This window comes from Odocoileus virginianus, chromosome 14, assembly GCF_023699985.2.
Source record: "Odocoileus virginianus isolate 20LAN1187 ecotype Illinois chromosome 14, Ovbor_1.2, whole genome shotgun sequence".
Lineage (NCBI taxonomy): Eukaryota > Metazoa > Chordata > Mammalia > Artiodactyla > Cervidae > Odocoileus > Odocoileus virginianus.
In genome coordinates this window covers 46,139,922-46,154,368 of record NC_069687.1, presented here as the reverse complement: position 1 = coordinate 46,154,368, position 14,447 = coordinate 46,139,922, and the positions used below count along the sequence as shown (strand labels likewise).

Genomic DNA, 14,447 nt, shown 5'->3' with positions numbered 1-14,447 from the left:
TTATAACACATTGAATAGAAGTGTTTACAGTTCCCCAAATATAATTTGAACTCTTTAGATTACAGAAGAGAATTACATAACTAACTTGAATTTAAGAATGTCACAGTATATTGAGTTAGCACCAGATCCTAATAAAATGTAAAGTGGTGACAATTCCTACCTGAGGCCCGATAAACACCCGGTATTTATTGTCCGGGCTGTCTCCCCCAATCAGGAAGGAGTTGGGTCCTATCTGCTGCAGTAAGTACAGCCGGGCCCGCATCACTTTGTTCACACGGCGGTTCGTCTCCTCAGGGCTGTATGGTGAGAAGCCGTCTGGTGAAGGGGCTCTCCGAGGTGGTGTGATTCTCCCGCTCTGAAACTTCACAATATTTTAAAAATTAGGTAAACTGCTCCTAAGAAATTTACTCCTCCATAAGAAAAAAAAATGACCTAAAAAAGGTCACATCAAACCTTTTTTTATATTCACCAAAAAAATGCCTCAATATATAATATGATGGGACAAAATATGTTTTGCAAATCCATTTGTTTGACATATTGCTATGAGTAAATTTCTAAAATCTGTCATCCCTATAATAATAAATCTTTGGCCAAGAGCGACAACCATATGGTAATTTTACAAATTATAAGTATTTGACATCTTTGAAAAGTTTTATGTAAACCAAAATAAAAAGTATAGAAAATTTGCTTTCTAAACAGGTAAAATGACTTATTCTACTGATGAAAATTAAGCATCCAATTTCCTGGCTTCCACCTAAGGGATTACTAAATGTGCTTCCTGTGACTGGTCACTTACAAACAGCTCCGTGGAATTCTCCGTGGAGGAGTGGTAAGTGACTCTTCCCTGGTCAAGACATCTCACTGGAGGCTGATGAAAACACTCCCTGCGGTGAGGGTGATGTGTCCCACTCTCACTCCACTCCACTGATTCCCCTAGAACTTGGTCTTTCCATCACTGTCCAGTGGAAAGTCTAGTTCTTTTTGATGCCAAACTAAACAGTTAAAAGGTAAGAAAATGAAGCAGCTGGAAGCCTCCAACAGGGCTGGTGGGAATGTAAAATGGTGTACCTGCTTTGTAAAACAATCTCACTCTGAAGAGCTTTGTAAAGCAATCCCACTCCTATGTATATACCCAAGAAAAATGAAGCTATGTCCACACAAAAATGTGTACAGAACTGTTCCCAGTAGCATTATGAAGCCAGAAGTGGAAACCAAATGCCCATCAACTAATGAGTGAATAAACAAAATATGTATATCCGTACAATAAAATACTCTTCTATAATTAAAAGTGAGTGGAATACTGATACAAGCTATACCATGGATGAACCTTGAAAGCATGATGCTGAGAGCAAAAAGCCAGCCACAGAAGACTATACATATTATATGATTACACTTATATAAAAGGTCCATGCAAATTGTATATAGTCAGGAAGTAGATTAGTGGTTGCCTAAGGCTGGGGAGAGACTGCTAATTAGTCTGGGGTTTCCTGTTGGAATGATGAAAATATTTTAAAACTTATTGTAGTGATGGCTACAACTATGTAAATATACCAAAACTCAATGAACTGTACAATTAAATGGGTGAATTGTACTCTATATGGGTGAATTGTACTCTATATGAACTATATCTTAATAAAACCATTATTTTTAAATAGGCAATTACTAAAAAGTAAAACAAAACCCCAAACAAGTACACATGCATGTACTATTGGACTTGCTAAGTATTCACGCTATGGATATGCTCACTAGATGTGCAAAATGATGTATGCATAAAAAATATTTTTGCAAGATTGCTTTTAGTAATGAAAAGTTAAGAAGGAACATAAATGTCCATTAGTATGTAGTTCTAAGAAGCCATGATTTATCGTTATCCAGATGATGAAATGCTAGGTAGCCGTTAGAATGAGGAAGTCACCTTGTCTAACATATATCCTAAAGAGGGTGCAGGGGGAGGGGAGACACAATTCTTTATTGGCGGTAGACTTTCACTTTGAAGACCCCCATGGACCACACCTCCCAGTATATTTATACACCCTTCCGTAGTCCCCTACCACACTGATTCTGGGATTTGGGCATGTAACTAGTTTTGGGCAATAAGGCATTAGTAAACATACTTGAAAAGAGCTTCCATGCTGGGATTTGTTCTCTTGAATCACCTTTTTTTTTTTTTTGGCTTAACAGAAATGTATTGTCTTATAGTTCCAGAGGCTTGAAGTCCACAATCAACGATCAAGGTGCTGGCAGGGCTGGTTCCTCCTGAGGGCTGTGAGAACCTATTCCACCCGATTTCCGCGCTGTGAGAAAGAGATGCCAACAGCCCCCAGCTGTTCCAGCTGAAGCACCAGACAGGGGAGTGAAGCAGCCGTGGACATTCTAGTGTCTGCAGATGCCACGGGAAGCAAACATGAGCCACTCCTGCTGAGCCCTGCCCTATCTGAGAGCTGTGAGTTAATAAATGATTGTTTCTATTTCGAGTTTTTAAAAAATAGCTCATTTAAAGGTGTGGCCACATAAAGCTGAAAAATACTGTTGAGAATCTTGGGCTTTACTGTAAAATTTATCTGAAATTTACTTTCTGAAGCACTTATGTGCTTTAACAACCTCAGGTGTGAGGAAACCCAAATCTCCCCCTTCTGGTCACTATACCACTATTATTTTGCCATCATTCATTTGCTCTTCAAGGTTAGAAAGTTTTAACTTCCACTCCTGCCGGTGGTAGTCTCTCTGTCGTGGAGGGTCAGGACCTGTCCTTTTACAAGTCTCTTTGATGTCTGGCTCAATACAGAGACTGAACCAGAGTTCTGAATCTCAATATTGAGATTCTCATCATGCTTCTGTGTTCAGTCTGCTGTGATATGGTATTTTGGTTGAGTACATGAAGAGAATCTGGCCTCACATAGATATGTGTTTGGGAAATCCTTTTCAAATGATAATGAATATTCATCTTTGATACTACATCAAAGGAATGGCAGATCTTCTAGAAGTTCATACACTTCATGGTGCAATATACAAAAAAAAAAAAAAAAACAAGTGATAATACTATTGGGTCTATTAAAAGTCTAAGTACTGAGACGCTATTAAGCTGACAGTGGTGGATATGAGTTTTCCAAAACTCTAATTTTACTAGTGAAGAAACATATCAGTTGTTTTCCTTGAAGTGAGTCTTACTTAATTCTCCGTAAGGAAAATGTCTGTCAAATACCCAAGTGAAGAACACAGCCCCTACTATCATAATTTTAATTCAGGCAAATGCACCGGCAGCTTTACTCACCACTGTAAATGTCAATGCAGTGCAAGAGGCAAATAACATCTCAGTTTTATTACAAAATTAGTTTTGACCTAATGGATCCACAGAAAGCATCTCAGGGCAAGCACCCTGAGCCAAGGGTCTGTGGGCACACTTTGGGAATGTTGCTCTAACAACTGACGGTTAGCCAATCTTTCCCATGTTATAAGTAAGTTTTAAAACTGTAGAAACTTGGCACATTTGCTAAGACATTAACTTACGGGCACCGGAGAAACTCTTTTTCTCCTTACTCCTGGAGATTCAGATTTCACCGAGCGACCTGAGGGGGAGCCTCCAGGGGAAGGACTGCGTCGGCCTTTGGGAGCTGAGGAAGCGGCGCTCATTGGGCCCTCTCCTTGAGACTCGGCTGCCAAGTTATTAATTTCAGATCCGTCTCCTTTAATAGGGATTGGTTTTACCACCTAAATTAAAATGCCAGTATGTTATTACATAAAAAATAAAAAAAGAAGTAAACGTGAACATAAGATTAAGAACTCAGTTTTTTAAATTATGCAATATTATACAACAGAAAATATATCAACTTTTATTAGTTTAAGCCGTAAGTGGAAGGCTATTTTTAACCACGCAGATTTCAGTCATTTAAGCTTTATCAATTGAATGTAGATAATATTTACATAATACATTTTAAAATGTTGTCTTACATGAATTTAAAAGATTGTGAATTAAGATCCTTAGATCCTACCTTAGAGATAAAACATCAAAATAAAATAGGAAAAAACGCTTTTCTTTTTTAAGTACAGTATAAATCGCTAATTAGAGGACTTGAGAGACACTGACACTAGAGGGCGGTGTTGCTCTAAGCATTACTCTCCCAGTCCACCAGAGGGGTTAGTCCTTAGAAGGGTTTAGTTGCTTAATGAGCGCAGCGTTAGCTACATTTTGTTCAAGTGTCTAGAAAATGTCAAAGCAAATAAAACTGCGCTGCATTTAAAATGAAGGGGGAAAAAGCTTAGGAGAGGATCGATTTATGCTTAGTTTCCCACTTCCTGCCACGCTGCCTTCCTTCCAGCAGGTCACTCACCACAGGGCCTCTCCTGTTTCTCCGCTCCAGCCATTCGTGCTTCCAGGCCGGCATGCAGGTGGCCTTCAGCTTCTCCCTGATCGTTCGTTCTTCTGGGCGATCGTCCATCTTGTGCAGTCCCTTGAGAGTTTCTTTATTCTCCATCTCACGACTAAAACAAGGAAAAATAAGGAGAATGAGATTTACATGTGAAAAATAATTTTCAAGAACAATATGGTTTTACTTCATACTTTCAATGGATTTGTAACTAAAAAGATAACTGCTAAAATCCCCGAATGCCTTAAGCAAGATATGAAAATGTCATTATGAATCATACTATGTTGCTGAATTTACACTGTAACATGGACGGTGTTAAATGCTGCCTGATAACACTAGTTTAATAATGTCTTTAAAAAGAAAGGTTCTATTTAGAAGGTGCAGGCTTACTAGTAATATTAGTGCAGACCTTCCTTTGTTTCTAGGTAGTTAATAAAAAGCATCTCAAGACATTAAGCACTGCATTAACAAATACATTCATGAAAACTGCAATGTTTCTGATTACACCATTTTAACATACTCAAGTATATGACAGACAAATATTCAGAAGAGCATTTTACGACTATTTATCCCAGGAATTCCAATAACTTCAGTCAATATAGGTAAAATCTGGAAAATATGCTCATTTGTGGAAATAAGTTAAACATTTAATAATCTAGGTGAAACCTAACCACATCTTCTAATCCACAGTATTTTTTCAAAGTCTCAATAATTAAACTTGTTTTCTCAGAAAATGATATTGTAATTGGGGTCAGTCAGTTCAGTTCAGTTCAGTTGCTCAGTCATATCCGACTCTTTACGACCCCATGAATCGAAGCACGCCAGGCTGTGAAGAAAGCTGAGCGCCGAAAAACTGATGCTTTTGAACTGTGGTGTTGGAGAAGACTCTTGAGAGTCCCTTGGACTGCAAGGAGATCCAACTAGTCCATCCTAAAGGAGATCAGTCCTGGGTGTTCATTAGAAGGACTGATGCTGAAGCTGAAACTCCAGCACTTTGGCCACCTCATGTGAAGAGTTGACTCATTTGAAAAGACCCTGATGCTGGGAGGGATTGGGGGCAGGAGGAGAAGGGGACAACAGAGGATGAGATGGCTGGATGGCATCACCGACTCGATGGACATGGGTCTGAGTAAACTCTGGGAGCTGGTGGTGGACAGGGAGGCCTGGCGTGCTGTGATTCATGGGGTCGTACTCCATATATAAATAGTAAAAATTACCTGGTACAAACATTTTTATCTTTACACCATAATGTATTGTGGAGTTATAATAAAATATCCAGGAAGCTGGTAACTTTTGAGAACTAACTCTACAAAGTCGAATAGGTAAAACACCCACTAGTTTCAAAATACACTCATATCCACACACAGATATATGCAATACACAATATATATAGGCATGGATTTTAAAATCTGGTTTTATAAGGAAAGAGTTAAAGCAACTGCATCCTGGGGGAAGCAACAATTTAAAAAATACTCAGTTAACTTCAGTAACTATTTTGGAAATTCTGTAAAGCTACAGAACAGTTTTTGTTTTTTTTTAAAATTACACTGATAGGAAAAGGAAATATTCAAGGAAATACCAGAGATGGTAATTGCAAGCTTACCAAAAAGTCAAATTCAAACTCCTCTAGGAATATCCCAGCTAATCATTACTATAAAGCAGCAGCAAACAACAACAAAAAACCCATGAGCAGCAGCCCCCCCCCCCCCCCCCCCCCCCAACCTCCTTAACCAGGCACTAGGAAGGAAACAACAGTTAACTGGTTTTACTTAAGCCTCAATACCATGGAGGGAGTGGAAACCAGGGTGTTAAATACCGCTGTGCCTGAAACTGGCCTAGATATTTTTACTAATGCAAAGAATACATAACATTTGAAACTTGTAGAGAGGCATTAAGACACACCACATAGTAAATATTTCCACTACACAGGTATAAAAACTGTCACAAAGAAAGAGGCAATATGGGAGGGAGAGAGGGAAGGAGGACGGTGATTTTTTCTTTTTTTTTTAAATTTTCTTATTGTAAGTATTTGACTGCTTTTCCTGCTCTGAATATATTATAAAGTGTAAATGTTAGAGGTGGGTCAGAGGAAGAGGGAGGGATGTAAGGGGAAGGAAGGAAGGGCGGAAAAGGAAGGGAAGAAGAAGGGGATAGCGACAGAAACGGGGAGAGGGGAAAAGGGAGAGAGAGAAAATGTTTTCTCAAAAATTCATCCTGCTCGGTCGATCCTTACCCAGGGAAACTCAAATTTACAGGCAATCAAATTCATGGGCTGACTGCACACTAAAATTCACTTACACCTCTCTGGTATGAAAATCACTTTCCACCCAGTAACACTGTTGCAAGGCATGGCTTAAAGATTCCCAGGCTAGTACTCAAAACAGAAGTCACACTGTAGAACACAGTGCATTTTTACACCAGAAGCTCCTGCAACCCTGAAAAAGGTGCCATCTTTCCCCTGGTCCTAGATCTCTCCTCCCCAAATTTGTTTCAGGAGTATCTCTTCTCAATTCTGTATTTTCAGTGTCTATTCCCCAGTACTCAAACACACAGAGAACTCTCCTTACTAAACAAATCTTCCTCAATGATGTGGCTTCCTTCAAGTGGGTATGATTCTCCTCTTTCCTTTCCACTTGTCTGAAAATACTATAATCTTTCAAACCAATTTCTTATTCCTATCCTCTAATATCTAATAAGTAATACTTAGTATTACTTATTAAATATAAATATTTAAACATACTAGTAGCCCAACTTTTGCACACATCTAAGATTATTCCTTTAGAATAAATGTCCTGAAATGGAATTGCTGGGTCCAAATGTATACAAATTAAAACTTCGGTTAACACAAATTATCCTCAAGAACACATACTTCCAGTCACAATGCTCAGGTCAGACTGTCACCTTAGCTGGTCTCAACTAGCAGCAGACTCCTGAGGGGGCTTCTTCACTTTGAATCTTACTCCAATCTACACTTCACAGAGCAGCCAAGGTCACTCCCCTCATTAAAACCCTCTCGTGGCTTCCCCCTGGGCTGAGGGTAAAACTCCAAAATGTTATGGCTTATGAGGCCCTGCATCATCCAGTCTTACCCCAACTGAAGTCACCCAGACCCCTCTCCCCCCACACACTGTTTCTTTCACTGACTGGCTCCATCTCTCCTGCTCAGGTTTTTTGCACAAGCTGTTTCTTGTCTCCTTTTTACCTCTTTAATTTCTACCCACTCGTGGCTTTTCTTCAGCTCCTTACAGACCCTTCCCACTCTCAATTAGGAATCTCTAGTTCCACTCTTCCACAGCTCTGTACCTTTTCTTTGAAGTGTTCATTGCTGTAGGCAAACCTATACACCACACTGCCCCCCAAACTGTAAGCTCCGTGAAGGCAGAGGACCAGTGTTTCCATCCATGGCTATATACCCAACATCTAACGATGCCTGGCTTACAATAGGTATGAAAACAAATGTTATATGAATGATCATTTGTTAACATCTTTGGCAGCTCTAAGAACCTTCCTGGTTTAAAAATTTAATGACTACTCATATAACTTAATCTTTTTACAGTTCTGCACTTAATATATCTATAATTGAAATGTTACTCAGTGGAACAATTTTTGTTGTTCCTAAATTGATCTGCAAATACAAACCTGCTTTTTCTAATATCTTCATAAGTAATACTTACATATTATTAATTCTAAAATGTGTATTTTTTCACATTAAAAAAAAAATATCCCGCCTAAGGTAGGCAGCGAGGACCCTCTGCATGTCCTCCCTCAACTCCACAGCTTCAGTGTCTCCAAGCCTTCCGTGGGGACACAGGTCCTGGGCCCAGCCACCACCTCCTTCAGTAAATTCGTATAAACTTTCCACTCTTAGTGCAATTTTCTCGTGCCTGTGCCTCACATTTTCAGTTCAGTTCTGTTCAGTCACTCAGTCGTATCTGACTCTTTCCAACCCCATGGACTGCAGTATGCCAGGCTTCCCTGTCCATCACCAACTCCCGGAGTTTATTCAAACTCATGTCCATAGAGTTTGTGATGCCATCCAACCATCTCATCCTCTATCATCCCCTCCTCCTCCCGACTTCGATCTTTCCCAGCATCAGGGTCTTTTCCAATGAGTCAGTTCTTCACATCAGGTGGCCAAAGTATTGGAGTTTCAGCTTCAGTGTCAGTCCTTCCAATGAATATTCAGGACTGATTTCCTCTAGGGTTGACTGGTTTGATCTTCTTGCTGTTCAAGGGACCCTCAAGAGTCTTCAACAACACCACAGTTCAAAAACATCAATTCTTCGGTGCTCAGATTTCTTTATAGTCCAACTCTCACATCCATGCATGACTACTGGAAAAACCATAGCCTTGACAAGATGGACCTTTGTTAGCAAAGTAATGTCTCTGCTTTTTAAAATGCTGTCTAGGTTGATCATAGCTTTTCTTCCAAAAAGCAAGTGTCTTTTAATTTCATGGCTGCAGTTACCACATGCAGTGATCTTGGAGCCCAAGAAAATAAAGTCTCTTACTGTTTCCATTGTTTCCCCACCTATCTGCAATGAAGTGATGGGACCAGATGCCATGCTCTTTGTTCTCTGAATGTTGAGCTTTAAGCCAACTTTTTCACTCTCCTCTTTCACTTTCATCAAGAGGCTCTTTAGTTCTTCTTCACTTTCTTACATAAGGGTGGTGTCATCTGCATATCTGAGGTTACTGATATTTCTCCTGGCAATCTTGATTAAAGCTTGTGCTTCATCTAGCCCAAGGTTTCTCATGATGTACTCTGCATATAAGTTAAGTAAGTAGGGTGACAATATACAGCCTTGACGTATTCCTTTCCCAATTTGGAACCAGTCTGTTGTTCCATGTTCACTTCTAACTGTTGCTTCCTGACCTGCATACAGATTTCTCAGGAGGTAGGTCAGGTGGTCTGGGATTCCCATCTCTTGAAGAATTTTCCACAGTTTGTTGTGATCCACACAGTTGAAGGCTTTGGTGTAGTCAATAAAGCAGAAGTAGATGTTTTTCTGGAACTCTCTTGCTTTTTCAGTGATCCAACAGATGTTGGCAGTTTGGTCTCTGGTTCCTCTGCCTTTTCTAAAACCAGCATGAACATCTGGAAGTTCACGGTTCACGTTCTGTTGAAGTCTGGCTTGGAGAATCTTGAGCATTACTTTGCTACCATGTGAGATGAGTGTAACTGTGCAGTAGTTTGAACATTCTTTGGCATTGCCTTTCTTTGGGATTGGGATGAAAACTGACCTTTTCCAGTCCTGTGGCCACTGCTGAGTTTTCCAAATTTGCTGGCATATTGAGTGCAGCACTTTCACAGCATCATTTTTTAGGATTTGAAATAGCTCAACTGGAATTCTATCACCTCCACTAGCTTTGTTCATAGTGATACTTCCTAAGGCCCACTTGACTTTGCATTCCAGGATGTCTGGCTCTAGGTGAGTGATCACAACATCGTGGTTATCTGGGTCATGAAGATTTTTTGTATAGTTTTTTTGTGTATTCTTGCCACCTCTTCTTAATATCTTCTGCTTCTGTTAAGTCCATACCATTTCTGTCCTTTATTGTGCCCATCTTTGCAAGAAATGTTTCCTTGGTATCTCTAATTTTCTTGATGATAATCTCTAGTCTTTCCCATTCTATTGTTTTCCTCTATTTCTTTGCAATGATCACTGAGGAAGGCTTTCTTATCTCTCCTTGCTATTCTTTGGAACTCTGCATTCAAATGGGTATATCTTCCCTTTCCTCCTTTGCTTTTTAGCTTCTCTTTTCTCAGCTACTTATAAGGCCTCCTCAGACAACCATTTTGCCTTTTTGCATTTCTTTTTCTTGGGGGTGATCTTGATCCCTGCCTCCTATACAGTGTCACAAACCTCCGTCCACAGTTCTTCAGGTCTATAAGATCTCTTAGTTCAACTTTCTCATGCCTGTGCCTCACATTTTAATATCTCTGAAATCTGAATGCCTTTTAAAATCAAACTGCTGTTATAACTGGCAGGGTTTTTAAAACTTCTCCATGGTATACAAAATAACGATACAATTTACAACCAATGGAATCTTAAATTCAATGAAATATAGAGCAAATTCTATTCCACTTGCCAGCGGGAGAAAAAAATCATACCTACTCAGCTTCATTTATCTCTGAAACAAAAACCAAGTTGGGCAGAAAAACAAGTTTTTCTTACATATTTATTGTTCTGTTTTAATCCTCACAGATCAGACATAAACAGGGTTTTTATTTTTACCAGATATGTGTGCATGTATATAGGGCTTCCCTGGTGGCTCAGATGGTAAAGAATCTGCCTGCAATGCAGGAGACCCAGGTTCGACTCCTGGATTGGGAAGAGGCCCTGAAGCAGGGGGAACGGCAACTCACTCCAGTATTCTTGAGATTTATCATCTTCTCAATTAATATAGTCACAGCAGGAAAGTTTTTTTTTTTTTAAACATGAACTAATCTAAAACAGATTAACATTGTTACAGATTAAGCTTTATCCTCCTTTCCTATTTATTTAAAAAACATGTTTCTTGCTTTTTTTGAATGAATCTGTAACTGACCTAGAGCTTCAAAAAACCTTTTCTCCTGAGGTTAGATTTCTAGTTCAGTCTCTTTCTAGACCTACAGAATTTTCCTGCTAATATTTTTAAAAAACGAGATGCTGCACTTGCCCCTTCTCAATGAAGCCACTCAGTCCTCCATGTATCTGGTACCAGCCACTGTTGATTAGATAGTCACTCTTGTAGTTCTCCCTTCCCTTGTCTCTTGGGAGATGATTTTTCCTGATTCTAACACTCTAATACTCACTGGTATCATATACGAGACCCCCTTCCTGGAACCTCTTACATGCCAGCCAATGGCCTCTTCTCACGGCACTAAAACTTTACCCTCTTCTTAGGGACACCAAGATACTTCACATCTCTCTGCCTTTGTGGATTTACTTCCTGATAGGAATATACCTTTTGAAATCTCACAGGCCTTCAGTAAAGAATTTCCTACCACCATTCTACAGCAGTTAGCCATTCCCTCCCAGGATGCTATTAATAGTATTAATTATCATACAGCATAAACTCTAGTATTTAGGTAGCTGCTTCCCTCACCACACTGGTGGTGAGCTCCTCCCGGACGGGTTACCACATCTTATTCACTCTTCTATCATCAGCGCCAAATGTCCTGGACAGGCCACAAGAGGCACCCGAAGAGAAGCCAGAGGGCCTGCCCAGTCACAGCCACCATCCTTTCCCAGTGTCTCCGACACCCGGGGCACCATGCTTTATACATCTAAACCCATCCTGCGGTTCACAGCTGGCTGGCTGGTGCAGGAACGTGCCCTGCTCCAAAGACCCTCTGCACTGGATGGTGTGTGCATCTCAACCAGACCTTCTCTCTGAGAGTTTGAACAGAGAGTGTCGCTACCTGGAGAGTGTCGCTGTGGGAAGAACGGCATCCAAAAAGACAAAAATACCAAAGCAGTAACCAGGAGCAAGGAGACAGAAATAAGGGAGAAGAGAGAGAAATTAGTCAGAAGGAAGATGTGGTTAGAGACAGGGAGAGGGGAAGAAGCAATCAAAGTAAACATGCACCTGGCTCCCCTATAAATGCTGTCAGTCAAATGAAGCTACTCTCGTGTCTCCCCGGGGGTGAGTCACCACGCTCTCCAAAGGCCACGTGTATGCACTGCAGGGGAGAACCTTCACCGGTCCCTCGCTGGGTGCTGAAATCACCCCTAATGTGTCTCTCTCCCCTGCAGCCCCCAAGAGCCGACGAAAACACTAACTCGACACAGAAGACACTCCAACAGGCTCAAACCCCAGTCGATCTGACTCTGAAGCCTGTGCTCTTCATTGATCTGGCAGGTCACTGTCAAGTCTGATTCTGTTTTTATAACAAGTCAGCATCAGAAGTCTATGCTTGAGACTTGCTTGAGGACTCAAAGAGGTTTAAACAACTGTTTTAAATGGTGACTTTCATTATACAAATTAAAGGAGCACATTAATTGTATAAATTCGTGGAGTGCTTCACTGTAACAGTAATAATGACTGCAGTGATATGCAATCTTTCTGGAAATTAATGAGGTTTAACCTTAGTATAAACAAAGATTTCCAGAACAGTTTCCATTATGGACAACTTTATTTACAGAGAATCTCAATTCTCTCGGTGTCCAAGCAATCTCAAAGAACCCTGGAAAATACACCGAATTATTTGGGACAGGCGCAGTTCAGAGCCACCCAGCTGACGCCTACCTGCGAAGTTCTCTTAGTAGCAGGAATTCACATACTAAAACCCGTAAGCTTTGTTACCGAGAAGAGAGCGAGCAAGGGAGGAACTATCTCCCAGAACGAAGCCAGACCACTCTGGGACCCTTAAAATTTACGCTGCCAGGTGAAAAGCAAGAGAAGGAGACTCTGGGAAGGGTAAGGAGAGTGTGGTGACACATAAAGGCCATAACAACAGAGGCCAACAACCCTCCCCACGGACAGAGCACTGTGCTACCAGCTCCATGCGGGTCGCTTCAGTCAGTTCTCATGAGAATGGGACTCTACTGCTGGCTGCCTCATGGGGCTTGTGGGATCCTAGTTCTTGACCAGGGATCAAACCAGCGCCACCTGCAGTGGAAGCACAGAGTCCTAACCACTGGACCACCAGGGAAGCCCCAATGACGAGACTCTTACTATCCCACTGGCAGATTAAAAAAAAGGGGGGGGGGTTACGTTATGTGTCCAAGGTAATAAAGTTTGTATGAGAAAAACACCAGAGAAGGCAATGGCACCCCACTCCAGTACTCTTGCCTGGAAAATCCCATGGATGGAGGAGCCTGGTGGGCTGCAGTCCATGGGGTTGCGAAGAGTTGGACACGATTGAGTGACTTCACTTTCTCTTTTCACTTTCATGCATTGGAGAAGGAAATGGCAACCCACTCCAGTGTTCTTGCCTGGAGAATCCCAGGGACGGGGGAGCCTGGTGGGCTGCCGTCTATGGGGTCGCACAGAGTCGGACACGATTGAAGCAACTTCAGGAGAAGCAGAAGTGGCAGCAGCAGCAGCATCCTGCAAATACTCACTCTCTAGCTGACCTATGCCAACCTAGACACGGAAAGTGCCAGTTCTTCAAGGGCAGCTCCTTTCCCCGAGCCACACCCTGCTGCCACAAACAAAGCACCCAGAGGAATTGACACCATGGGCTGGATAAACAATCAATGATCTGGAGTTAGCATAGCTGGTTATCACTCCTAATCAACGAAGATCTGGGAAATAAAACTGCAGATGTATCCAGCACATGTAATAGACACATACAGCCTGTTTAATCCATAACTTCTACCACAAATGAGTGCCTCTGGGGTATATAAACAATTTCAAAGAGAACAGGAAGAATATTCAAAAGGTTTCCTACTTCTAAATTAGTAATTCATAAAAGACTGATTTAACAATCACTGTATAAATATAGTAACAGGGAATTTACAAAACGCAGAGCTACTAGGCAATATTAAACCATTTTTAAAGGTGGCAACTCTATGGAAGCTTTTTTTGATGAAGTTTATGGAGTAAACTGGGCTTCCCTGGTGGCCCAGATGGAAAAGAATCTGCCTGCAGTATGGAAGACCTGGGTTTGATCCCTGGGTTGGAAAGATTCCCTGGAGAAGGGAATGGGAACCCACTCCAGTATCCTGGCCTGGAGGATTCCATGGACAGAGGAGCCTGGTGAGCTACAGCCCATAGGGTTGAAAAGAGTCAGGCACAACTGAGCGACTGACATACACACGGAGTAAAACTACAAGCCTCAAAGTCTCCCTTTAGAGAAAACAAGAGAATCAAAAAGAAAACTGTATTTTAACTGTAAAACTCTTCTATACTGTATGTTTTTTAATACGCATGCTAGAAATGTATGAAAATATTTAAAGCAATCAATAAAGTCTACAGTATGAGTAAACTCTACAGAGAAGTAAATTACTTCTGATAATTGTAAGTCAGCGTGCTACAAGTTCAAACATCATTAAAACAAATGTTTTTTAATGTATATAAAATATCGGTAACTAGCCATTAGGACACTATTATGATTAACAGAGGCTTAAGTGAAGAAAGAAAAAAGATTCT

General features: G+C 40.9%; 1 protein-coding gene across 2 annotated transcripts in view; it reads right to left on the bottom strand.

Moving 5' to 3' along the window:
• MAP3K1 (mitogen-activated protein kinase kinase kinase 1) overlaps window positions 1–14,447 on the bottom strand; it is a 72,683-nt gene that overhangs the window by 25,048 nt on the left and 33,188 nt on the right. For both annotated transcript variants that reach the window (XM_020894126.2, XM_070476703.1), the window contains exons 2-4: window positions 4,329–4,479; window positions 3,508–3,708; window positions 161–361 (exon numbers count right to left, since the gene is read on the bottom strand). In XM_020894126.2, the coding sequence (XP_020749785.1) occupies window positions 161–361; window positions 3,508–3,708; window positions 4,329–4,479 (553 nt within the window). The remainder of the gene's footprint in view (window positions 1–160; window positions 362–3,507; window positions 3,709–4,328; window positions 4,480–14,447) is intronic.